At 35.2% G+C, this 26074-nt stretch overlaps 1 protein-coding gene across 3 annotated transcripts in view; it reads right to left on the bottom strand.

The window, feature by feature from the left end:
- LOC115210333 (RAB11-binding protein RELCH homolog) overlaps nucleotides 1-26074 on the bottom strand; it is a 313025-nt gene that overhangs the window by 196209 nt on the left and 90742 nt on the right. For 2 of the 3 annotated variants that reach the window (XM_036502569.1, XM_029778868.2), the window contains exons 15-19: nucleotides 17857-18037; nucleotides 16463-16619; nucleotides 14049-14172; nucleotides 10561-10606; nucleotides 4995-5080 (exon numbers count right to left, since the gene is read on the bottom strand). In XM_036502569.1, coding sequence (XP_036358462.1) covers nucleotides 4995-5080; nucleotides 10561-10606; nucleotides 14049-14172; nucleotides 16463-16619; nucleotides 17857-18037 — 594 coding nt within the window. Of the gene's footprint in view, nucleotides 1-4994; nucleotides 5081-10560; nucleotides 10607-14048; nucleotides 14173-16462; nucleotides 16620-17856; nucleotides 18038-22062; nucleotides 22105-26074 lie in introns of all 3 variants that reach the window. The other variant, XM_036502568.1, reaches the window with a different exon arrangement.

Raw genomic sequence — 26074 nt, 5'->3', positions numbered from 1 at the left:
CGTACTGATTAGAAAGACATGTTGAGATAACAGCTAGAGGCCATTAACTCTTTACTACCTCTGAAGAGATTCCTCTTAAAATGATTTTTAATTTTATAAATTAATTGTCTAAAGATTTCTGAATTGAAACAGCTGTCAGAGATGTTGTCATATTTTATAATTAATAAATGATTTTATTAATTACCTCTCCATTTTCTCCTTATTCTTTACATGCCTTGTTTCCCTGGGCATGGATTCACTGAAGCTCCGGCGTCTGGCGATGAACTTGGTAAACACCCACAAAGTTATCAACCACCTCACCAACAACAACACTGAACACCTTTTTGATCTCCATGTGTCCAACACACGTGGACATGCCTACAAAGTCAGAAAACAGCACAGCTCCCATGACTTTCGGAAACATTTTTTCACGCTCAGAGTCGCTGAAGCATGGAACAAATTGCCTGTGTGAGTTGTTGACTGCCATGACACTGCATCCTTTAAGGCCCTCATGCTTTCCGAAATCCGCCGAAACTACACCTGATTGTCCCCCTTCCATACTCATATACATATGTGTATGTCATGACTCATGCACTGTTCTTTTCCTGACGCTTGTACATTACCCTATGTACTATACATACACTTTAGATGAGTTGTAGTGCACCTGAGCACTGTACACAATGTTTTATTATTATTATTATACACACACACACACAGTGTATGTGTGGTGCCTTTCAAATTAAAACTATATAAAAAGTTGCCATCATTAAATGTATTTATTTCTTTGTAAATAATTGGAAAATTTTTTTAGTCATTTTATCAATAACAACATGGATAGTTTCGCAAATTTGGATATTCACATATTGCAGGAATGTTTGGTCTAAAGCTTCCATTTAACACCACCCAGTGGTTATGTATGAGCTCACGTAATGTGCTTAGGCCAAGACCAGAACACAGTAGTAGTTATAGCAAGATTTAGTAATATAGTAGAAGTTGTAGTAAGAACATAGCAATCCATGTAGCTTAACATCACAGCAACTTTATCTGTAATAAATTGGACTATTGAAATATAAAGTTATATTCAGTGTAAATGTTTTCTAAAGGATAAACTACAACCATAACCTTTTAGTATTTAAACCAGCCATATTTGGACAAAATATGCCTCCTGTTTTATGTTCAAACTGGTTTCTCAATTCTACCCTACATCATTATTCTAAAAACTTAACAGGCGCAGGAGTGGCTGTGTGGTAAGTAGCTTGCTTACCAACCACATGGTTCCAGGTTCAGTCCCACTGCATGGCATCTTGGGCAAGTGTCTTCTGCTATAGCCCTGGGCCGACCAATGCCTTGTGAGTGGATTTGGTAGACGGAAACTGAAAGAAGCCTGTAGTATATATGTATATGTATATATATGTATGTGTGTGTATATGTTTGTGTGTCTGTGTTTGTCCCCCCTAGCATTGCTTGACAACCGATGCTGGTGTGTTTACGTCCCCGTCACTTAGCGGTTCGGCAAAAAGAGACTGATAGAATAAGTACTGGGCTTACAAAAGAATAAGTCCCGGGGTCGATTTGCTCGACTAAAGGTGGTGAAACAAGTAAATGAGTAAATGAGTAAATGAGCTACCTCATCAAAATCTCAAAGCTTCAAGATAATGCACGATTAATTTAAAACAATGTGAATAAATAAGTATTACTTGTGACAGAATAATATGAATGCCATCGGATTAAAGCTGTTTTCATGAATCCATCCTAGACTTTCTTATTTTCAATTTTTAAAATGTTTCTTCCATTATATAGAGTATAATTTCTATAATCCACATCAACATATCATTTCATCATTTTGTACATTTTAATGAGATCTCCACACAATTACAACATTTTTCATGTCAATTAGTTCAAATCACTATTCACACAACTCAACTTAATGAACAAATATTTGAAGTCTTCCAAATAAACCTTTTTTTTACATTTACAGATATAGCAATGGGCTACACTAAATACCCCAATATTAGGAAATTTATAAATATTATTTTTTAAATATGATGACTGACAATTGGTAATATATAGATCTTCATACAATTCTTAAAGTGTGTCTACCTTATGTATTCTCATAAAAAGAACCTGATAGTAATGAAATTTTATTTGCATTACTTTCTGACTGGTCCTTGTATATCCTGTATCATATATTCTTTTCTATTCTAGGCACAAGGCCTGAAATTTTGGGGGATAGGGCCAGTCGATTAGCTTGACCCAGTATGCAACTGGTACTTTTAGAATCATTTTGGCTTGTTCTTTATTTCAATAATTTGTTTTAACCTTCACAACCAAGGCTATGCTGGAGATTTTTCATTCTTGATTATCCTTGTGAAATAAACATGAAAGCATTTATGCTTCAATCATAATAGCCACTAGCTAAGTTATGCAAGAGACTCATAACATAATGGCAAGCTCCTCAGTGCAGGTGGTAAACTCATAACATTACAAGGTTTGTAAGACAGGCCCAATTCTCATTTATAACAATCTCTTTTAAGTTAGTAATTTCCATAAAGGATAAAGCTCAAGCAATTGATTTTATTTCCTACAGGGATAATTATTCATTTATCCTATCTCAGGTGAAAAACACACTAAAGATGCTTTGCTCCACAAAGAGACTGCAGGAGCCATTCAGAGATATTTGTAAGCTTTTCTTGTGAATCCATCACATGTCGAAAACCTTTCTGTGCCATCAACAGGTATCTTATTTAAATGAAAATCAAAATCGATCAACATAAATGGAAATTGTAGCTGTGATACCAGTGCTGTTGGCAAGTAAGAGAACTATCCGAATGTGGCCGTTGCCAGCACCACCCCGACTGGCCTCCATGCTGGTGGAACGTAAAATGCACCATCTGATTGTGGCCGTTGCCAGCCCCGTCTGGCCCCCGTGCCGGTGGCACGTAAAATGCACCGTCCAATCGTGGTCGTTTGCCAGCATCGTCTGGCACCTGTGCAGGTGGCACGTAAAAAGCACCCACTACACTCACGGAGTGGTTGACGTTAGGAAGGGCATCCAGCCGTAGAAACACTGCCAGATCAGACTGGGCCTGGCGCAGCCATCTGGCTTCCCGGACCCCAGTTGAACCGTCCAACCCATGCTAGCATGGAAAACGGACGTTAAACGATGATGATGATGATGATGACTGGACTGTGGCCATGCTGAGACACTACCTTCAAAGGTATAGTCTATTTATTAAACCTCAATGACTGAGGGGTACTTACTTATCAACCTCAGAATGGATGAAATGCAAGGTCAGCCTTATGAAATCAGAATGCAAAGGGACATAATTAAAAACCAGAAGGCATGTTGTTTGATACGCAACCAATTCTGCCATCTCCCATTCAACACACACAATATATATGATAAACAATATATGATACACAATACAAAATATATGATACACAATGTACAATATATGATACAGAATATATGGTATTAAGGTGGTGAGCTGGCAGAAGTGTTACCATGGCAGGCAAAATGCTTAGCGGTATTTCGTCTGTCTTTAATTCCGCCGAGGTAAATTTTGCCTTTCATCTTTTCAGGGTTGATAAATTAAGTACTAGTTGGGGTCAAGCTAATCAACTGGCCCCACCTGCCCAAAAATTTCGGGCCTTGTGCCTAGAATAGAAAAGAATATATGATACAGGATATACAAGCTTTGGTTGGCCTGAGGCTAAAATGGAAGAGACTTTCCCAAGGTGCCACACAGTGAGACTGAACCCGAAACCATGTGGTTGGGAAGCAAGCAACTTACCACACAGCCACGCCTGTGAAGATTTTTCTTTTTTTTATATATTTCAGTTTCTATTGGATCCACTGCTCAACAACTAAGTCATTATCATTCTCTATTTGGTTGCTTTTGTAACCAGTTAATTGTATACACAGAATATAGTACTCTGCTTGTACATGACTCAGAATCAAGAATAGGAAACAAATCTATGATTAGTCAGCCAAGAAAACGATACTTCGTTAGAACCTAATTAAAACTCAAAAGGAATTAGCTTCAAATTTGTGTAAGTAAAAGGAAAGATGGCCATAAAATAGAAATATTGGCATTTAAGATTGTTGGTCATATCTGCTGTTTTCATTTTCCTTGTCAGGAATTAGGTGGATTATCTTCTTTCATCAGCTAAGATATTTCTCTCATTCACACAAGAGTGAGAGAAATAATTTAGTTCTCCTTATAAAAGAAAATGGTGGCTATAGGTGGAGGTGTATGGTAAGAACTTTGCTCTACAACCACATGGTTCCAGGTTCAATGAAACTGGGCAAGTGTCTTACGAGTTCATCTCAATCGAAGGAGAGGGGCTTTCTCCGTCCGGGTTGCGGATCCATGGAATAAGCTGCCGGACGAGATGGTGAAGATGCCGACGACCGCTCGGTTAAAAGTCTCCCTTGACCACAAGTGGCCTGAACCCCTGTGCATAACTCCATGTCCCCCTACATGGCCTTGCTTTTTGCTTTTTGAGCCAAAAAATTAACTAACTAACTAACTAATTATAGTCTTTTAGGCAAGTGTCTTGTATTATAGTCCCTTCTAGTGTAGACTCTGGCCAACCAAAGCCTTGTGAATGGATTTAGTAAATGGAAACTGAAAGAATCTCATCATTTGTGTGTGTGTGTGTGTGTGTTCCCCACTACCATTTGACAACTGATGTTGGTTTGTTTACATCCCTGTAACTTAGCAGTTCAGCACCAAAAAAAAAAACAAAAAACAATAAGGACCAGGCTTAAAAAGAAGTACTGGGGTCAATTTGTTTGACTAAACCCTTCAAGTTTGTACCCCAGTATAGTTGCAGTCTAATGACTGAAGCAAGAATTAGATAAAGATATATTAAAAACAAACAAACATTTTATAGCTGCCAACCACTTTATGAAGAAAATTGATAAAGAAGATCCAAATGTTTTATTTTGGAAAATAGATAAAAAAAAATTTTAATGTTGTAAAGTAGAAAATATAACAAGTAAAACTTACTGAATTAAAAGAACACAAAACACCAGCAGCATACACAGGAACAATACAAGTTGTTAAGGCTGTTTGCCCTATTGTCACACGGTTATCTAGGGGAAAAGAGCACAGGAGAAAATTAATGCTATTCTGAAAAGAACCAAGATGTCATTAATACATCTGATAAAAGTTTTAATAATGTCTCTTTTAGCAATAATATCATCACCATTTAATGTCCATTGATCATGCTAACTGGCAGCCAGAGATCTACACCAGACTCCAGTCTGATTTGACATGGTTTCTACAGCTGGATGCCCTCCCTTACACCGACCACTTTACAGTGTGCTGGATGCTTTTACATGACACCACACAGGCACTTTTGGTGTGTCACCACAAAGGAACTTTCACGTGTCACTGCACAGGTGCTTTCGCATGTCACCGCACAGGTGCTTTCGCATGTCACCGCACAGGTGCTTTCGCATGTCACCGCACAGGTGCTTTCGCATGTCACCGCACAGGTGATTTTGCATGTCACCGCACGGATGCTTTCGCATGTCATCGCATAGGTGCTTTTGTGTGTCACAAGTTGCTGCACGGGCACTTTTACATGCTGCCACATGGACCCTTTTAAAAGTTGCTGCACGGGCACTTTTACATGCTGCCACATGGACCCTTTTAAAAGTTGCTGCACGGGCACTTTTACATGCTGCCACATGGACCCTTTTAAAAGTTGCTGCACGGGCACTTTTACATGCTGCCACATGGACCCTTTTAAAAGTTGCTGCACGGGCACTTTTACATGCTGCCACATGGACCCTTTTAAAAGTTGCTGCACGGGCACTTTTATGTGACACCGCCATTGGTGCTTTACACAACCAGAAGGCTCAGTCTTAACACTTCCGCTATGGGGTACAGTAGCATGCAGTTCTATGTTTTGTATATTTTTGGTGTTTCAGTTCCATGAAAGTCTTCCAGAAGCTTATATTTGGTTTCACTGTGTTTGTTTTCAAGTGACTAACAAAAATTGAAGGAGCAAAAAAAAAAAAAAAAAAAAAAAAAAAGGAAAATGACTGTTCCAAATTATTAAATTAGCATCTCTATTATTACTGACATCATCATTTGTCTTCAAAAATATAAATTGTTCACCAAGTATTTTTTTTTTTCCTTTACTTGCTGAAGGTAGAAGATAACCTTTGTAGGTTTTCCATGACTGGTGAGCTTGATGTTGTTAATGTTCTATTTAAACTGCTGCAGATCAACATTTGAAGGAAAGACATGAGCAAGGATAAGATTCCAGAAGGTTGAAGTTCTTGATAAGAGGTACTAGATATGGTAGTTAATGTTGGGGTCAGGTTATTGGCGGCAGTGGTGGAGGTATGAGACCAGTGAGCTTAAGAAACAAAGATAATGATAGCGTGGTTGTGGCCCAGGGATTAGAGCATGTCTGCTAGCGATTGAATGCCAGCCAGCTGAGAGACCCTCCTCTGAGAATACAATCTAGGATGTCTATATGCATAACAGTAACACTGTCCCACATGTGAGACTATAATCCATTTTGTGAGTGTCACTTGAGCCTTATAGAATGAGCGTTGTTGAATATAAACAAAGAATTATGGTGACATTATTCTTTCAGTGAGTTAAATTAATGACCTCGTTTCAGTTTACGATTGAAGCAATTTTGCTTCTCTTAAGTCATTAATGTGTCCAGATAAAACAGTCACTACTTCTTTCTCCTCTCAAAACATCTCAGCATGCTTGAACTTTTCTTAATTATTAATATTTATTTTTCTAATTCACACTGCACTAATTTGATATGCATATAATCAGGGACTTGTCACATGCAGTGGAATTTTTTTGCTTGTAAAACTTCAAGTAAATTTTCAACTTACAAATTAAGCTTTTAAATTAGTTTCAAGTAAAAACAATTCCTTAAAATCCTTAAATCCTTAAAAATGTTTTAGCCCGAAGGCCACGGCCACCGCTGAAATTGTGTAATTTTCCAATGAAAAATTTTGTCTAATTCTATAAGGACATATTTACTCTGAACTGAAGATTTCAGTTTGTATTCAAAATTAATCATATAAAAGGCACCAGTGTTGGTGCCACATATAGAGCACTGCAATAGCAGTGGTGCTAATGGTACACAAAAAGCATCCAGTATACTTTGAAAAGTGGTTGGCGTTAGGAAGGTCATCCAGCTATAGAAACCATGCCAAAACAGCTGGTCGGCTCCTGGCAAACCAACCAACCTATGCCAACATGGAAAACGGAAATTAAATGATGATGATGAAAAACAAGGTTTCATATTCATCTCATATTCGCAGGAGACAGATTATAAAGCTGCATAACATTTATAGCACACCTTTTTCAAGATAATTAGCACTTTATGTGAAGTAAAATGTCTGCAACCAAAAATTGAAGCCAAAACATGAAATGAAACTAAATGTTTGATGAGGGGCTGATATATAGAATTTATAGTAGTAACAATAGCAGTTGAGAGTCAATTAATGTGGTCATTTAATCTTCTAGGAATAACAACCAAAACTCTCCCTCAAGCTACATCCTATCATCTTAAAAGAGGACAGATTAGATAATGTATTAGATACACTATGCAGGAAAAAAGAAGGGATGGTCATGGCAGGAAATCCAATCATATGCTTGATTAGTGCTGAGTAAGAGCTAAACTGTAATATATTTATTAGTAAACAGCAGCAGCAGTAGAAGCAGTGCCAATTTCTCTAACTTAAATTACTGAAATCTTCCAGACCAAACAAATCTGAAATATTTTGCTCAGTTCTTGTAATAGACCCAAAATAAAAACTTGTCTATCACAAAGAGAAGAAAAAATTGTTGAAACTTTAAATACATAAAAAATTTTACAAAGAAATACCTAAGTTACGACTAATTAAGAATAATGAACAAGAGTTTTGTAGACGACAAAAAAAAAATTATTATATTAAAGAGAGATAATTCATGAATACTATTTTGTAACACGCAGCAAAAACGTGTTAGTATGAAGGGAAATGGCAATATAAATTATTTCGAAAAATATATACCCTTCTATAGGCGACAGAAACTATTTTATAAAATAATATTAGAGAAAATTCTTATAAATAAAATAGAAAAAAATAAAGGCATTTATACAAAGTCAAATGTTATATTAAAAGGAAGGGTAGAAATAAGCGTTGGAAGGAGGAGGAGGAGGAAGACACAATTATTTCAGGGGAGACTACTCTAGCTTGCCTACACCCAAGTTCTATATCGATGCCGTCCGCTAAGACATTAGTAGCGTAAGTGAGAGCTTTTAATACTTATTTCTTTACTACCCACAAGGGGCTAAACACAGAGAGGACAAACAAGGACAGACAAACGGATTAAGTCGATTATATCGACCCCAGTGCGTAACTGGTACTTAATTTATCGACCCCGAAAGGATGAAAGGCAAAGTCGACCTCGACGGAATTTGAACTCAGAACGTAACGGCAGACGAAATACGGCTACGCATTTCGCCCGGCGTGCTACCGTTTCTGCCAGCTCGCCGCCTTTTAATACTGCTTGTATATAAGCTTCAATGCAGTTAGGCTGACCACTACTCAGTCGCCTCTACCCACAAACAGCCCCTAACAAATTCCTGCTGGTAAGAGATAGATATATTGAGACAGAATCCTTAACATACACATGCAAGATGTGTAACACGGTAAACAAAAATATCCAATGCATTTTCCCAGTTCTGAACACATCCTCGTAAGATACGTCCTATTCGAGCAAGATATCTACCAGATGAGTTGAACTCCAGCACATCTGCTGTCACACAAGGCCCGTAATCTGGATACAATAAGAACACAACCTGAAATAATTAGGATACTATGGCTTGGAACTGAGGGGCTTGATAAGTTACCATTTTTAATTCTTTTTTCCTAGGTCCACAGAAAATAATAATAATGATAATATATATAATGATATATACATATATATACAGTCACGGAGTGGTTGGCATTAGGAAGGGTCAAATCAGACTAGAGCCTGGTGCAGCCTCCATGGCTTACCAGACCCCGGTCGAATCGTCCAACGGAAAACGGACGTTAAATGATGATGATGATGATATATCACCGTGACCACCGTGACCGACCAGGCTATCAGATGTTGCTACACTTCGCTGGTCACAATGCGCTTCGCATTGTTTTAGCCTTCATATGACGCTACCCTGCTGGCTAAGCAAGCAAGCCAACAGAAGAAAGAGTGAGAGAAAGTTGTGGCGAAAGAGTACAGCAGGGATCGCCACTAGCCCCTGCCAGGGCCTCGTGGAGCTTTTAGGTATTTTCGCTCAAAAAACACTCACAACACCCAGTCTGGGAATCGAAACTGCGAGTCCACTGCCCTAACCAGTGGGCCATTGTGTCTCCACAAACAAACATATATATATATATATATAGAGAGAGAGAGAGAGAGAGAGTCTTCCATCAGTCATGGCTGACCATGTATCTTCACATGTATGTACAAGCCTGGGCAAGATTTTTTTTAATAAGACTGGCTTTTTCTCCATACATGAAAATCTCCCCACTCCATGTCACCAATGTTTATCCAAGGGAATGACTACTGATTTAGGCCAATACAACTATGGCATTGCAACAGTGGCTGTCAGGAAGTAAAGAACTACACAGATACTGCAAGACATTTTGTCCTGACTATTTAACAATTCCACCAATCTGCTACTAGGGATTTATACTTTTTATTGACCTGAAGGGATGAAAGGCAAAGTTGAACATAGCATTGCCGTATTTATTATTAACAGTTAGATAAGATTGACTATTTGAAATACACAGAATCGGTGGACGCACGCAGTTGTCGAGTGGTACCCGCGTGAGCGGAAAAGACCACCCGGAAGACCTCCACGACGGTGGAGTGACGATTTCAAGAGGACGATTGGGATCACGTGGATGAGAAAGGCGCGATCCAGAGAGGAGTGGACAGCGTGCTGTGACCAGCGGTGTCAAATGGACGCCTGACGGACTTGTCGGTCAAAGTGATCAGTGAAGTGATTTGAAATACACACACACACTAAAACATCTACATCCAAAAATTCACTTGGCAGCTCTGAAGCAAGCAGTATACTATTAATAAAAAAAAAAAGAACTGTTAATCAAGAGATAAAGAGAGAAGAGAGGGTTGAAGGACAAGAACTGTGTTCATGATTTGTATTTAAGACTGAAATACAACTCAGTTTCTCTTATTAAGATAAATGCATCAACTCTATGAAGTCAATTATAATATTAAAAAAGGCATCGACATCTCAACAAAGAGTTTTGCATTTCTTGTTTTTATTTATTATATGAATAATCAAGCCAGCAAGGGAGTTTTTACATGGTCACTCAAACTGCAAGAAACAGCAGTCAAATTTCCCTTTAATTTACTCCCTACTGTCTTAACAAAAAAATGGAAACATAGGATATTGCAGTCCTAGATACACTATGCCTTAAAATAAGATGAGATGAACATGGCTAGAATACCTTTGAAGATAGATCTGCTTTTTCAGGCCTGACCTGGGGGTTGAACAAAACCAACATGAATGATAATATATTTATAGCCAACTTACCTACCCCTTCAGGTATAACTAAGAGATCTTGAAATTTAGGTTTCACCTGCAAAAAAAGTGTTAATGTTTCAACAATTCTGAATTAGGTTTATTGTTAAAGGACATTTTCATTTCTCAGCAAGAAAATATTCATACAAAAAAAGTAAAAGAAAATACAAAAGCGGCTTTATATAGCTATGGTAAGACCTCACCTGGAATTTGCATCACCAGTCTGGAACCCCTATCGCAATCGTCTGGAAGCCGTTCAGCGACATGCAACCAAAAGAATACCCTCCATCAGGCATTTGCCATATTCTGAACGCCTTACTTCCCTGGGCATGGACACATTGAAACTCCGACGTCTGGCAGCTGACTTGGCAGACACCCATAAAATTATCAACCATCGTACAAACAATAACTCTGAGCACCTTTTCAAACTCCACCCATCTAACACCCGTGGACATATTTACAAAGTCAGAAAACAGCACAGCTCCCATGACTTCAGGAAACATTTTTTCATGCTGAGAGTTGCTGAAGCATGGAACAAGCTGCCAGCATCAGTTGTTAGTTATTGGAGCACTGCATCCTTCAAAACTTCCATGCTTTCTGAGATTCGCCAACACTACACCTGATTTTCTCCCCTCCATACACACACAAGCATGTACCTGACTCATGTATTGTTCGCTTTCCAGACATTTGTACATTACTGTATATACTCTATATGCACTTTCTGACAAGTTGTGGTGCACCTGAGCACTATATACAATAATTTCATTATTATAATGTTATGTTCTTTTATGAACAGTGCTATTTGTATAATTTCTGAAAACATATTCAATGTTTTTTTTTTGTTTTTTTTAAGGGGTTTGTTCTGGGCTTTCTTTCTTTCACTGTCGCAAAATGAAAGACGATAAAGCTCATAGTTTTTAGCAATATCCCAAAAGTGAAGAACTGAACAAGCAGACAATGAACTTCTACATTTCTCATAAAATAGAATACAGCCTGGTTGATAAGAAAACTTAGAAAACAATAATATCTACAACAACTACTACTACTACGCACACGCATGTAACTCTCTTTACTCTTTACTCTTTTACTTGTTTCAGCACCACCTTTTAGTCGAGCAAATCGACCCCAGGACTTATTCTTTGTAAGCCCAATACTTATTCTATCAGTCTCTTTTGCTGAACCGCTAAGTTACGGGGAAGTAAACACACCAGCATCGATTGTCAAGCGATGTTGGGGAGACAAACACAGACACACAAACATATACACACACACATATATATACATATATACGACGGGCTTCTTTCAGTTTCCGTCTACCAAATCCACTCACAAGGCATTGGTCGGCCCGAGGCTATAATAGAAGACACTTGCCCAAGGTGCCACGCAGTGGGACTGAACCCGGAACCATGTGGTTCGTAAGCAAGCTACTTACCACACAGCCACTCCTACGCCTATGTTTATTAATAAACTTCATTTGTCAACAAGAGACATATAAAATATTTGTTATCTTGAAAGGGTCAGTCATCTGGCAAGCTAAGACTTAAAGATAACAGAAATTATCACTGAGAAAAGAAACATGGCTAGTTGATGAGTCTTAACTTAAGCAGAAGTTAAATTTTGAGAAAATTTTTAAAATGCAGAACTGGTTAAAAAGATTACTGTCACAGAAAGACAAAAAAAAACCATGATTAAAAGAAAAATTTGGCATGGAGGCAAATAAAATGTTATAATTTATTGGTTGTGATTCAACTGTAAATTTGAACATCAATTCTGATTTCAAGCATCACTCAGTAGAAGAATTACTGGAACTTATTTGTTACTGTTGCATAAGGCACAGGCATGGCTGTGTGGTTAAGAAGCTTGCATCACAACTATGTAGTCTCAGGTTCAGTTCCACTGCATGGCACCCAGGGCAAGTGTCTTTTACTATAGCACTAGGCCAACCAAAGCCTTGTGAATGGATTTAGTAGATGGACAGTAAAAGAAGCCCATAATGAATGTGTGGGCCTGTTTGTTTCTCAATTGTCTTGGCATCACAGAATAGTTCTAAACAACTGTCACCATCATACAAGGGAAGTCCTTCATTTCCAGTTTTCCATGAAAACATGTCTGGCCTTCAAGGAATATTTACCATACTTGGAAGCAGGTGAAGATTGGCAACAGGAAGGACATCCAGCCACAGAAAATTGCCTCAATGAATTTCAACTGATCCTTGCAACAATGATGATGGTGAAGATGATGAGAGTAATAAAATATCAATAATTATATACTCTTTACTCTTTTACTTGTTTCAGTCATTTGACTGCGGCCATGCTGGAGCACCGCCTTTTAGTCGAGCAAATCGACCCCGGGACTTATTCGTTGTAAGCCCAGTACTTATTCTATCGGTCTCTTTTTGCCGAACCGCTAAGTGACGGGGATGTAAACACACCAGCATCGGTTGTCAAGCAATGCTAGGGGGACAAACACAGACACACATACACACACATATATATACATATATACGACAGGCTTCTTTCAGTTTCCGTCTACCAAATCCACTCACAAGGCATTGGTCGGCCCGGGGCTATAGCAGAAGACACTTGCCCAAGATGCCACAGTGGGACTGAACCCGGAACCATGTGGTTGGTTAGCAAGCTACTTACCACACAGCCACTCCTGCGCCTATCACTACTGGCTCCATCAACTTTTTTCTAATTTTTCTCTATTACTGCTGGCAACACCACCACTGCCATCATCATCATGATCGTTATTGGTTTACCATCTGGGAGACTCAAAACTGATGGGTAATTCAGCAGTTCCTTCTTTTTCATATCCTTTAGATTCTGGTACAATATGGTTTTTGAGCAAGAAATATATTCATTTCTTAGCTGATATAAAGCAGTAAGGCTAATACTCTTTTACTCTTTTACTTGTTTCAGTCATTTGACTGCGGCCATGCTGGAGCACCGCCTTTAGTCGAGCAAATCGACCCCGGGACTTATTCTTTGTAAGCCCAGTACTTATTCTATCGGTCTCTTTTGCCGAACTGCTAAGTGATGGGGACGTAAACACACCAACATCGGTTGTCAAGCAATGCTAGGGGGACAAACACAGTCACACAAACATATACACACACACTTATATATACATATATACGATAGGCTTCTTTCAGTTTCCGTCTACCAAATCCACTCACAAGGCATTGGTCGGCCCGGGGCTATAGCAGAAGACACTTGCCCAAGATACCACGCAGTAGGACTGAACCCGGAACCATGTGGTTGGTTAGCAAGCTACTTACCACACAGCCACTCCTGCACCTAATATGACTTTATTTTTTAAATAATTGTAAATTATTGCTTTAATATCGTACTTTCAACAGTACTTGAATTTATGAGAAATCAATGCAAAGGAAGTAATATAACAATATACCTTTCAAATATTCAAAATCATTAAGGAAGAAAATACTACTGAAATCTTAAAATAAAGACAGTATATGAATAATCTAATATGTTCCATACCATTTTATCTACAAAAGTTCTGCCAAATGTCCGACATATTCTGTAAAAGTATTTGGAAAGTATACTGATTAAGACTGGAATGGTTAATCCAACACCTGAAACAACTTCTTGTAGTCGAGGTATTCTGAAGAAAATATAAAAAGACAAATATTTAGTATTTGAAATCACAATAAGAACTTAGATGATTCAGTAAAATATTATATATTAACAGTGGAGTTAAATTCTTCACTAGGGAAATAAATTTTGTATTTCTTTAAGCTGATGAAGGCCACCATGAAGCAAATACTATCTGGTATTACTATACCGCAGGTTATTATGTTGTATCAATATATTATACTGAATACAAATATATAAATATCTAATATCACAAAATTTAAAAAACATGGCCAAGCGGTTAAGGTGTTTAACTCATGGACATACGATCCCAATTCAACTCTCATACCAGGCAGTATACTGTACCCTTGAGCAAAGTACTTCATTTCACACAACTCCAGCCTGCTCAGCTGAAAATGGGTACCAGTCAAGAGCAGCTCACTGTTCCTCCAGCAGTCATATCCAGGGTATTTCGATAAGTCAAGGGTGAGGGGGCCAAGAGAGTGTACATGTCTGTGTGTGACCACAAAGGCACTTAAAATACTTAGCAAAAGCATGGTACATGCTATCAAGTCATGCTCTCTTATGAATGACGGCTGTACTTTTATCACAAAATACCACCAACATGAAGTAGGGAAGCATTCAAAGACTAAAAAAAAAATTCAACTTACAATGAAAGTAAACAACAAAGTTTACTTTAGAAGCATTGAGATGTATTAAAAGCGTTGAGATACATCTCAACGCTTCTCAATGCTTCTAAAGCAAACTTTATTTACTTTCATTGTAAGTTGAATTTAATGTTAGCATCTTATAAAGCTAGATTTATAAATCCTACAATTGCAGAACAATTTGTCACTGGGCAGTTTAGATTAAAGGTAAAGCACTTGATGCGTAATCACAGAGATGTGAGTTCAAGTCTCATGGCTGGCCGCTGACAAATTTTTCTGCAATATATGGATAGTTTATCCTGTTCATGCTATTGTATTAGCATTATCCTGTGTTTGAGAATAAATTATTTCTGTATCTTTAAAAAAAATGATTTTTCAAGAACAATCATCATCATCTTTTATTTTCCAATTTTTCTATGCTAGTATGGGTTAAATGCAATTTGTTAAAGCAGATTTTTACAGCTTGATGCTCTTACTGTTGCCAACCCCAAGTTCTTTTTCATGCAAGGTATATTTCATTTCACCAGTTTACACAAATCCACTGAACTATAGGAGATTTGTTTATTGGCTACTTTAAACAATGTCACCATCTTTTACTCAACTGTTAATATGGTTACAGAGAATCACCAGTCACATGCAAACACACACGCACACATAAAATAGACATAGGCATGGTTGTGAGGGTAACATGCTTGCTTCCTAACCATATGGTCTTGTGTTTAGTCCCACCGTGCAGCATCTTGAGCAAGTCTCTTCTATTACAGCCTTGGACTGAGCAAAGCTTCATGAGTGGATTTGGTAGAAAGAAACTGAAAGAAGTACATTGTAGAAATATTTGTGGGTTCTAAAAAGTGTTGGTTATAAAGAAGCATCGCTGTCATACAAGTGATGTTCGTTTCCAGTCTTCCATGGAAAACACATTCGGACATGGGAAAATATATCCTTACTTGGAAACAGGTGATGGCTGGTGACAAGAGCATCCAGCAACAGAAAATCTGCCTCAATGAATTCCATCTAATCTATGCAAGCATAGAAAAGTGGACATTGAATGATAATGCTGATATGGTATATGACAAGCTTCTGTACAGTTTCTATCTACTACTTTCACTCTCAAAGTCTTGCTCAACCTAAGGATATAATACAAGACATTCAAAAGCATTTGGCTGTGAAGCAGACTTCATAAGCACACAGCCATGCCTGTACCTATTCAATTTCTTCTAAAATTCAAATGCTGTTATGTGTGTGTGTGTGTGTGTGTTTGTGACAAAACATTTGAGTGAGGTCGTTGCCAGTACTGCCTGACTGGCCCCTGTGCCGGTGGCACATAAAAGCACCCACTGCACTCTCGGAGTGGTTGGCATTAGGAAGGGCATCCAGCTGTAGAAACTGCCAAATCAAGATTGGAGCCTGGTGCAGCCATCTGATTTGCCAGTCCTCAGTCAAATCGTCCATATATATAATCATTGTTTAACATCCGCTTTCTTTGCTAGCATGGGTTGGACGATTTGACTGAATTTTCTATATAAATGAATTTTCTAATTTAATATTAAGCTGACTGAAATAAGATTAACCTTTTTAACAGAAATCTCTGAAATCATTCAAAATAGTTATCAGAATTCAAAATATTTTGAAGAAAATTAATAGAAAACTTACAGATTTTTCACAACCCAATTAAACTGTTCCCATGGTTCAAACCATTCTTGGGAAATATGTTCTTCATATTGTTCTATGTAAGCAGACAACTGGTTAACATTCCCAAAAATTACTCGTAGATCTGTTAAATCTGAGCTTGGTTTTGGAAATCTGAAAACTAAACATTGTTTCATATTTAGAATAATAAAAACAGGTTTAATTATAGTTTGAATGGAATGAATTCTGAAATTTTCAAATCTTTTATTATTTTAAAACTTTAATACTTCTGTTTTCTTAAATTTAAACAATTGCAGCATGGAAGGTGTTTATAAGCCATTTAAGAAACACACAAAAACCGTTAAATTCACTTTAACATTTAAATTTAATTTGTCAAAATATTTTCGTTACTTTGAGACCGCGACTTGTAGCATGGAATTTTGTCAGTGAACAGGTCGCAGTCTCAAAGCGACGAAAATATTTTGACAAATTAAATTTAAATGTTGAAGTGAATTTAACAGTTTTTGTGTTTCTTAAATGGCTTATAAACACCTTCCATGCTGCAATTGTTTTTGTTCCAGCACACGATCTCAGATCAGGTCACTTGCTAGCAAATACATCTCCTTAAATTTAAAGATCTCTGGAAATTTTAAGTTCAAGCAAAATGTAAACTTGCTAGAATAATTTTTTCTTGCAAGTGGCAAACTTCCCAAAATGCAAGAAGAAGGTATCATATGCCCTATCCACAAAGGAGGGAGTAGAGCAAAACTTATCACAAGCCTGTCCTTCTGATCTTACATGTCAACAAAGCCAAGGAATGCATTGACAGAAGGAAGCTGATTGCATTCCTAGAAAAATAACGGCTTGTCCACTGACATGAGGCATGGTTTCTACCCATGAAGGATCTCCTTCACACAGCTGCTACAACACTATGACTGGGTACTGATACAAAAGGTCAGCTATCAAAATGTAGATGTTCTATATTCTGACTTTGCCAAAACCTTCAACAAAGTTGATTGCAGGATAATATGCTACAATCTGTACGACATTGTATTGCGTATTTTCAGTGTGATAATTCTATAAACATATAAGCACATTGTGTATACTACATTATTAAAATGTGTGTGTGTGCATGTTCATGCACATCTCAATATGCTTTTTGTGCATGTGTGCACACATGCTTGCACATGTACTCATGCACTCATGCATATCTAAGGCACCCACTACACTCACAGAGTGGTTGGCGTTATGAAGGGCATCCAGCCATAGAAACACTGCCAGATCAGACTGGGCCTGGTGCAGTCTTCTGGCTTCCCAAACCCCAGTTGAACCGTCAAACCCATGCTAGTATGGAAAGCGGACGCTAAACGATGTCTGTGTGCATGTGCGTTAGCAATATTGGTATAATTTTATTTTACCATCAATTTCAGGAACTTCTTCATTGTTATGTGATATTTTCTCAATATATGGACCAGTTCGTATAACAGATATAAAAAGGAATGGTACTAATTCTTCAAGTGTCGACACCAGAGATGCAAATTTTCCTTCGTGAATAGGTAAAGTGATGCTGCTGTTTGACTTCTGAACAGCTAATGCACTCTACAAGAAAATAATCCAGTATTATATTTCCAAAATTGCATATTGATTAACAGTAAAATATAGGAATAACAAACAAAAAAATCTTGCAAATTTTATTACATATTCCATTACATGCAATCACCAATATTTTCAAAACAACAAATTTAAACGTAAGTATTACTAAAATTATAGAAATCAATTATCTTATTTTAATTATCATAACTGAAAGATCATTTTAAACGAAATATAAGTTCTTTGAGTATGTTAATTCAAGCTTAGGCAAACCCCAAAATAACAACAGAATATTTACTAAAGAGGAGACTCAGTATATGGAAAATTGAATCATATCTATAATAATATTTTATTTTAACTGGGACCTTTAAGTTTTATCTAGCAGCTTATGCAATCAGTCTGGTTGAAAAGCAGACAGGTGAAACTTAAGCCAAAATGAATTTTATAAATTCTTTGAAATAAATGATCAATAAAGTTTTGTCTTCTCACATTTTACAATTGGGAAAGATCTATTTTCTTTAAATATTTAAAAGGTACTGGTTCTTCTAATAAAAATGTACAAATTAGAAAACTTTATAAATGGTCGATCAATCAATAATTAAATAAATAAACAATTCTTATGTTTAATCCTTTACCATTAAATTTGCTTAAAAAAAAAACTGATACAAACCAAAGAATACAAAGGCAATAGAAGTATCACAAACTAATATAACTTCAATAATTACAATGGTAATCAGATATCATTAGATCATATGACTATTAACATTATAATATTCTTATAAATCACATTATTACTATAAACAATTTTAAATGTAAAACAATATATTTATTCATAGCATGAGGCTAACAATTTTGGAATTTTGATAAATACAGAACTATATTAGAAACTTTAATTAAAATATATTTAAAGAATTTTAATCATTTACTCAGACACATAGCAACAAATTCCGAAGGAGTGATACTATTACAAGACACAGTGGTGTAAGAATTTTATTTCAATATCTTGTACTTTGATGATCAACCAAAGTTTAAAATTTTTAGGTGCCAAAAGATGAAGTTGTAAATCCGAAAGCAAAAGGTTTCCTCTTTGGGTTAAATATCATTATAACCACTGTTACCATTATAACAATTATTGTTATTGTTTTGTCATTTCCTTGATGTCTATTTCCTTCATCAACATCCTCTCAAAATAATTTGATTTGTATCATTGCTAGAGTATGTTACATTTTTTTAAAGAATTATAACTCTAATAAATTTACTTTACAGCAGTTAGCATGGAAGAAACATGTCAATTTTTAGTCTCATTCTTATATAAACCTCTTTCAGATATTTACTGACTACCTGTGAGCAATAATTACAAGATATTTAAGATAGATTAAGGTCCTTAATTAAGGGACACATGTCTAAACTCTATGTGTAAATCTCAATTCATTCTAGGTTTTAAAAGATTTTAATTAAAACACATTTTTCTTTGTTTCAAAACAATATTTTTTTAATTCTAAAAAAAAAAAAATTCATAATTAAAGATAAAGGAAAAGTGCTCCTCAATTGGAAAATGAGCATAAAAATATGCAAATGTTTAGAATTTGATCTTTTCTCTATGACTGAGGAACCAGACTATATATAAGAGAAATAGAAGCTATTATTATGTATTATAAAAACTATTTCATCAAATATCAATATCACATCCATACAAAAATACAGATATAAATATTTCACTGTTAACCAAGAAACAGAATATTTTCTCATTTGTACAGCAGTTTGGTGTTCACTCTTTGTAAAGAGTCTGCTCTTTTCATAAGATATTCTGTCATTCACCAACATATCATTTACTATGTGAAAGACATCTCAGTTATTTGATTTGTAAACAATTCCATCTTTTGATGGTAAAAATACATATTTCTATATTTTTATTAGGCAATTTATTCACTACCTTTTCATCATGTTTCAGTAAGGAAGTGTTTTACTGATGCCACCAAAAACATATCCAAAATAATCTTTTATATTTGGCAGGAAAAAAAAATGCAAAAAATATTAGCTGTAGGAGTGGCTGTGTGGTAAGTAGCTTGCTAACCAACCACATGGTCCCAGGTTCAGTCCTACTGCGTGGCATCTTGGGCAAGTGTCTTCTGCTATAGCCCCAGGCCGACCAATGCCTTGTGAGTGGATTTGGTAGACGGAAACTGAAAGAAGCCTGTCGTATATATGTATATATATATATATATATATATATATATATATGTATGTGTGTGTTTGTGTGTCTGCTGTGTTTGTCCCCCTAGCATTGCTTGACAACCGATGCTGGTGTGTTTATGTCCCCGTTACTTAGTGGTTCAGCAAAAGAGACCGATTGAATAAGTACTGGGCTTACAAAGAATAAGTCCCGGGGTCGATTTGCTCGACTAAAGGTGGTGCTCCAGCATGGTCGCAGTCAAAATGAGTGAAACAAGTAAAAGAGAGTAAAAGAGTAGAGTATTCTTTATTCCACCATATTTTACTTTAGCATTCTAATACTTCATGCATTGAATATACTGACACTTAGTTAAGCAGATGTTTTGCAGATAGGGGGGAACATTTTTTTCCCCCTTTTCTTTTTGGCAACAAGCCTACTACAAAAATTTTTTTTTTCATCCTAAAAGACATATAAATCAAAGTCTCTACTTATTTCTTGTCAGAAAGAAATTTTAAAAAATACAGGAAGATAAAGAGAAGATGAATGAGGAGCAAGAGAGAATAATTTGAATTTTATTGCTATCTATATTACAATCAAAAGAATGTTATGAATGATATATCTATCAAGCAGTTCAAAATTATATTGAAAATTATCCATCTCAGAGAAGTGCTGCCTTCCTTATGAAAGATATTGATTTAAAGAAAAAAAAAAAATGGTGGTAGGATGCATAAGATAAACGATGTTTGATGTTTGTTTTTAAATCAAGAAAAATGTGTTTATTGAATATTTAAAGCAATGTACATTTGGAAAGAAACAATTTCCCAGTGAGCAAGAACTCAAACAATAAATGAATGAAAAAAATTTTTTGGGGAAAGCCACATAAAAAAATGCGAAAAATAAAACAAAGCAAGTGAAAATTGGTAAAACTGAAGTAGGGAATTTTAGAATAAATAATTCCAAGAGCTTTTACTTTTACTGTGTCTATCTTTCATGTCTATCCCTACCAATTTGAGTAATACACACAAACACTAATACAATGGTGTGCCAGTTAAAAGGAATTTTTCTGTTACACACACACACAGAGGTAGATACAATAATCTAATAGATGTATAAACCTAATGCCAACCTAATAGATGTATAAAACGATTCAGAGTGCCATCTAATCAGATATTTTTATCTTTCTTAATACCTTTGTAAAAAGGTATTTTACCTGAAAGTCGAAGACTAATTAGATATTACTAAGGTAATAGACCAATATCTTTGTTATTGCTACTATTGATAGTTAGCATTTGAATTGCATAGCTATAGCCTTCTAAAATATGGTAACATGGTAGTGTTACGGGTACCAACACTTCGATCTGGCATACTTGAACAATTGTGAAGATCCTTTCACATGAAACTATTGGTTGCCTTGTTAACCAAAAAACAAAGTGTGTGTGTGTGTGTGTATTTGGATTCCTTGTTTAATCAATATCGACATATTGGAGCTTAAAGTTATAAGAACAAAATAACTTTGATAAATATCTATAAGAACTGAGAAATTTCAAAATTCCATGTTCCAATCTTTATCAATTTGATCTAACCTGATTTTTAAAAAATTAAATTACTTCTTTAATGGTATAATTTTGTAGCTATGTGATATAACTGAATTTTTAAAAAATAATGTTTTAATGAAAAACAATTATAGCAAAACATAAATACTGAGAAAAAATGCAAAAATTATGAGCTGACAAAAAATGGAGAAAAATAAACGGTGAGGAGATTAAAGCAAATACCCACCACCAGGCTCATGAAAAGATGTAGAGGAACAAAAACCTTGTATTAAAGGAATTTAAAAATATCCCACAATAAATATAAAAACCTGATTTTCCAATGATGTAGCTTCTATCAGCAAACCTTTAGCCTGCAAAATGTAAGCTCAGAATTTAAACTAAAAATAGTGGTTACGTATCTATCTCTAAACTAAAAAAGACTCAACTTCCATTTATCGTGAAATTTAAAATAATGAAAATTATGAAAACTAATTAACTAAAAACAAATCATTTTCCTTTTGGAAAAAAATTTGTCAAGTGTTATAAATTTCTTTTCACTTTCATAATAAGAATAGGCCAAAATAATAATAATAATAATGAAAAATTCTAATAAATGAAGAAAAATATTAATGCCAACACTATATTGTGAAATATTAAATGGATGCTAACAATAAATTAATATAATAAATAATAACGCAAAGCAGTGATGAAGTCCACTGGACATTAAAATTTCTTTTGTAAAATATGTATAACAGAACTTTTAGCAAGTGAAAAAAAAAAAAAAAAAATCAAATACGGCTAGCTTTTTTGCTCATACATGTTTTTTACTTTTTTTAATTTTGTTTTTATTTGGTTTGGGTTCATTGGTCAAATTTCAAAAGTAAAACTATCTGACCCATGCCCAGATTAGGCTGAACTTACACTTTGATTGTCTTTCTTCTTTTTGTTTGTTCACTTGAAAAATACGCCAGTGTCCTCCATATGTTAATGAGTAGTAAAACTAGTTGATTAAACCTGACTTCAATATAGTCAGTTCTGTGTTAACAATCGGCTACACTAATTGAAATTTCCATTTATTAAACTCAAATGAATACAATTATTAACAAGGACTTAAATACTATCCATTCTTTATGTAAACTTCACAAATAGGAACAAGCATGGCTCTTCTACACTCACCTTGGTTTGATTAATACCATGTCAATAGAATTTGATAGACTGACACTGTGCAGACACCTGTTGTGTACATATATAGATATATATATACAGATATATATATATATATATATATATATATATATCGGTCCGATATGGTAATAATGGAATTTTTTAGAAATTTCTGTCCACCTTTTTTTCGAGTAGCGTGCGTATTGTGAAAAAATTATATGGTTAATGGACAATATGTCCAATTTTTCGGCATATTTGGCATTAGAAATTTTTTCGTTTGCCCTTATCTATGAATTGTTTATAAATTTAACCTTTAAAGGTATTTTTTAATATGCTGGCCATTGATAAAATTTTTTGGGGAAGAGAAATTTTTTTCGAAAAAAGTTTTATCCAAATTAGATATATATATATTCATAATTATGTTTATAGTACTTATAGTATTTATTTAATACTATATTACTAAGAATTGAATATTTCTATAAGTATTTTACATAAGATTTCGAAAGTCAGTTTAAGTTAGTTTATTTGTATTTTGAATTTAGCTATTTCATCTTTTAATATGAAAAATTAAATTTATTAGGTTTTCATTATATACAATTGTTTATAGAGATTATTTTAGATCTTGATTATAATATTTATATATATTTTCATTGATAATTTATATATATTAGTCATTTTAAATATTTATGTAATTAGATATAGACTAATATTGATATTAGAATATGGGTTTTCTACCTTATAAATTAAAGTTAATATTTAACATTATAGTCGATTTCGATATAATCATATTTAATAATAGAGTTTATTATAAGTAAATTATTATTTTAGATTAAATATATTATTTATATCTTAAAAATATTGATTATATTTTAGATTTTGAAACCACCTGATGAATGACTGCGACTCAAAAATTTGTAGACAGCAGGCAGGAAACGATCGTAGTGGATATTAATTATATTTTTTAATAATTGTTACATATTTAAATAATATAAATTAATCATATGTATTGGCTTAAGTCTTTCATTGTTTGATTTGCCTAATAGTGGTTTTGTCTCTAATTTAATATAATATATATATATATATATTATATTAAATTAGAGGAAAAAGGAGAACAAAAACCAAAGCAGGGCAGATATCTCAAGTCATCTAGAATATTTAGTTAGGGTAAGGTGAATTTGAAGTCTTACAGCTGTTTCTGGGATATCCCAAGTGATAGGCTAGCATGTCAGTACACTGGGTATTCCATCATCAGAGACAAGGTGAGTATGTATGAAAGTTCTAGACAGAGAAATACACAGTCTACAGGGAATAAAATAGTAGATAGAAGAATACAGACAGGAGAATAAGTTCACAGTTCATCTTCTTCAGAGGGTATGGAGTCTGTACATCTATGAAGGTATAGGCCCTTAGGTATAAACCCAGGTAAATCCAGGCAGTATTTTGAATGTTGCATTCATGTTGAAGGGATAGAATTAAGTGGTTAGCTTAATTGTTTTTAATAAAATATTTTTCTTTTAAATCAAAAAATCAAAAATAAAAATAAGATGCCAGCATTATTTTTCGTAAGGGTCAGTTAGATATCTTAAAAGCTAGCTAGCTGCAATATTCTTTTTTTATTTTTTTATTTTTATTTTTTTAATCTATAACCTTTTTAATTTATATTCTTTAATATTAATCCTTTATCCATTTAATTATATTTTATCCTATATACACTCCCTTATGCTAGGCTCTATTTTTAACTATCCCTACTGACCGCACCAAACTTATTTAATTAATAGACATAAATGCCTTCCTCCTCCCCTTTACTAAAACCTTAATGCCTGATCTCTCACCCCTAACCAACCCTTACGAAGAATAATACTGGCATTTTATTTTTTTGATTTTTTAAATTTTATTTTACTCTCACCCTCACTCATTCTGTCCCACACCTATCCCATCCCTTTCTTTTCTCTCTTTCCCCTCTTCCTCTATTCCTTCTCTCACAACCCATATCTGTCTATCATGATGCCTGTCTTTCTCACTCTATATACCCATGTGGACCATTTTCATACTAGCTAACCACTTAATTCTATTCCTTCAACATGAACACAACATTCAAAATACTGCCTGGATTTACCTGGGATTACACCTAAGGGCCTATACCTTCATGGAAGTATGGACCAACCTCCATACCCTCTGGAAGATGAACTGTGAACTTTATTTTCCTGTCCATCCTCTTCTGTCTGCTGCTTTACTCTTTATTCTTCTATCTACTATTTTATTCATTATTTCATTCATTATAAACTGTGAATTTCCCTGTCTAGGACTTTCATACATACTCACTTTGTCTCTGATGATGGAATACCCAGTGTATGGACATGCTAGCCTATCACTTGGGATGTCACAGAAACAGCTGTAAGACTTCAAATTCACCTTACCCTAACTAAATATTCTAAATGACTTGGTTTTTGTTGTCCTTTTTTCTCTAAAATGATATATACCTGCTAACAGGTATATATAGATCCTTAGCTCCAGCCTCAGACGTGAACTTGGAACCTACCGGATGACCAATTATAGCACTTACTCAGTATACCTATTCATTTAGCTCACCAGTGAACTAAACCCCTATTTTTTATATATATATATATAAAGGCGCATGGTTCAGTGGTTAGAGCGTTGAGCTTACGATCATGAGGTTGTGAGTTCAAATCCCGGGCCGGGCTGCATGTTGTGTTCTTGAGCAAGACACTTTATTTCACGTTGCTCCAGTTCACTCAGCTGTAGAAATGAGTTGTAACATCACTGGTGCCAAGCTGTATCGGCCTTTGCCTTTCCCTTGGATGACATTGGTGGCATGAAGAGGGGAGGCCGGTATGCATGGGCGACTGCTGGTCTTCCACAAACAACCTTGCCTGGACTTGTGCCTGGGAAGGTAACTTTCTAGGTGCAATCCCACGGTCAGTCATGACCAAAGGGGGTCTCAGCATATATAATGTGCATTAGTGCATGATTATGGGTTTAACACACTACCACAGGTTAAAAACTGTGTTAGATATTTAAATTAGATATAGTACTTATTGTTAGATCCAAATACTATGAATTTAAAATGTTACACATATTAACATAGAAAATTTAGGGTTGATCTATTACTTACCTACATCCAAAATGAAAATTTGAAATATAAAAATATGTTAATAT

Source organism: Octopus sinensis, linkage group LG4 (assembly GCF_006345805.1).
Source record: "Octopus sinensis linkage group LG4, ASM634580v1, whole genome shotgun sequence".
NCBI classification, from domain to species: Eukaryota; Metazoa; Mollusca; class Cephalopoda; order Octopoda; family Octopodidae; genus Octopus; species Octopus sinensis.
This window is presented reverse-complemented; position numbering and strand designations above follow the sequence as displayed.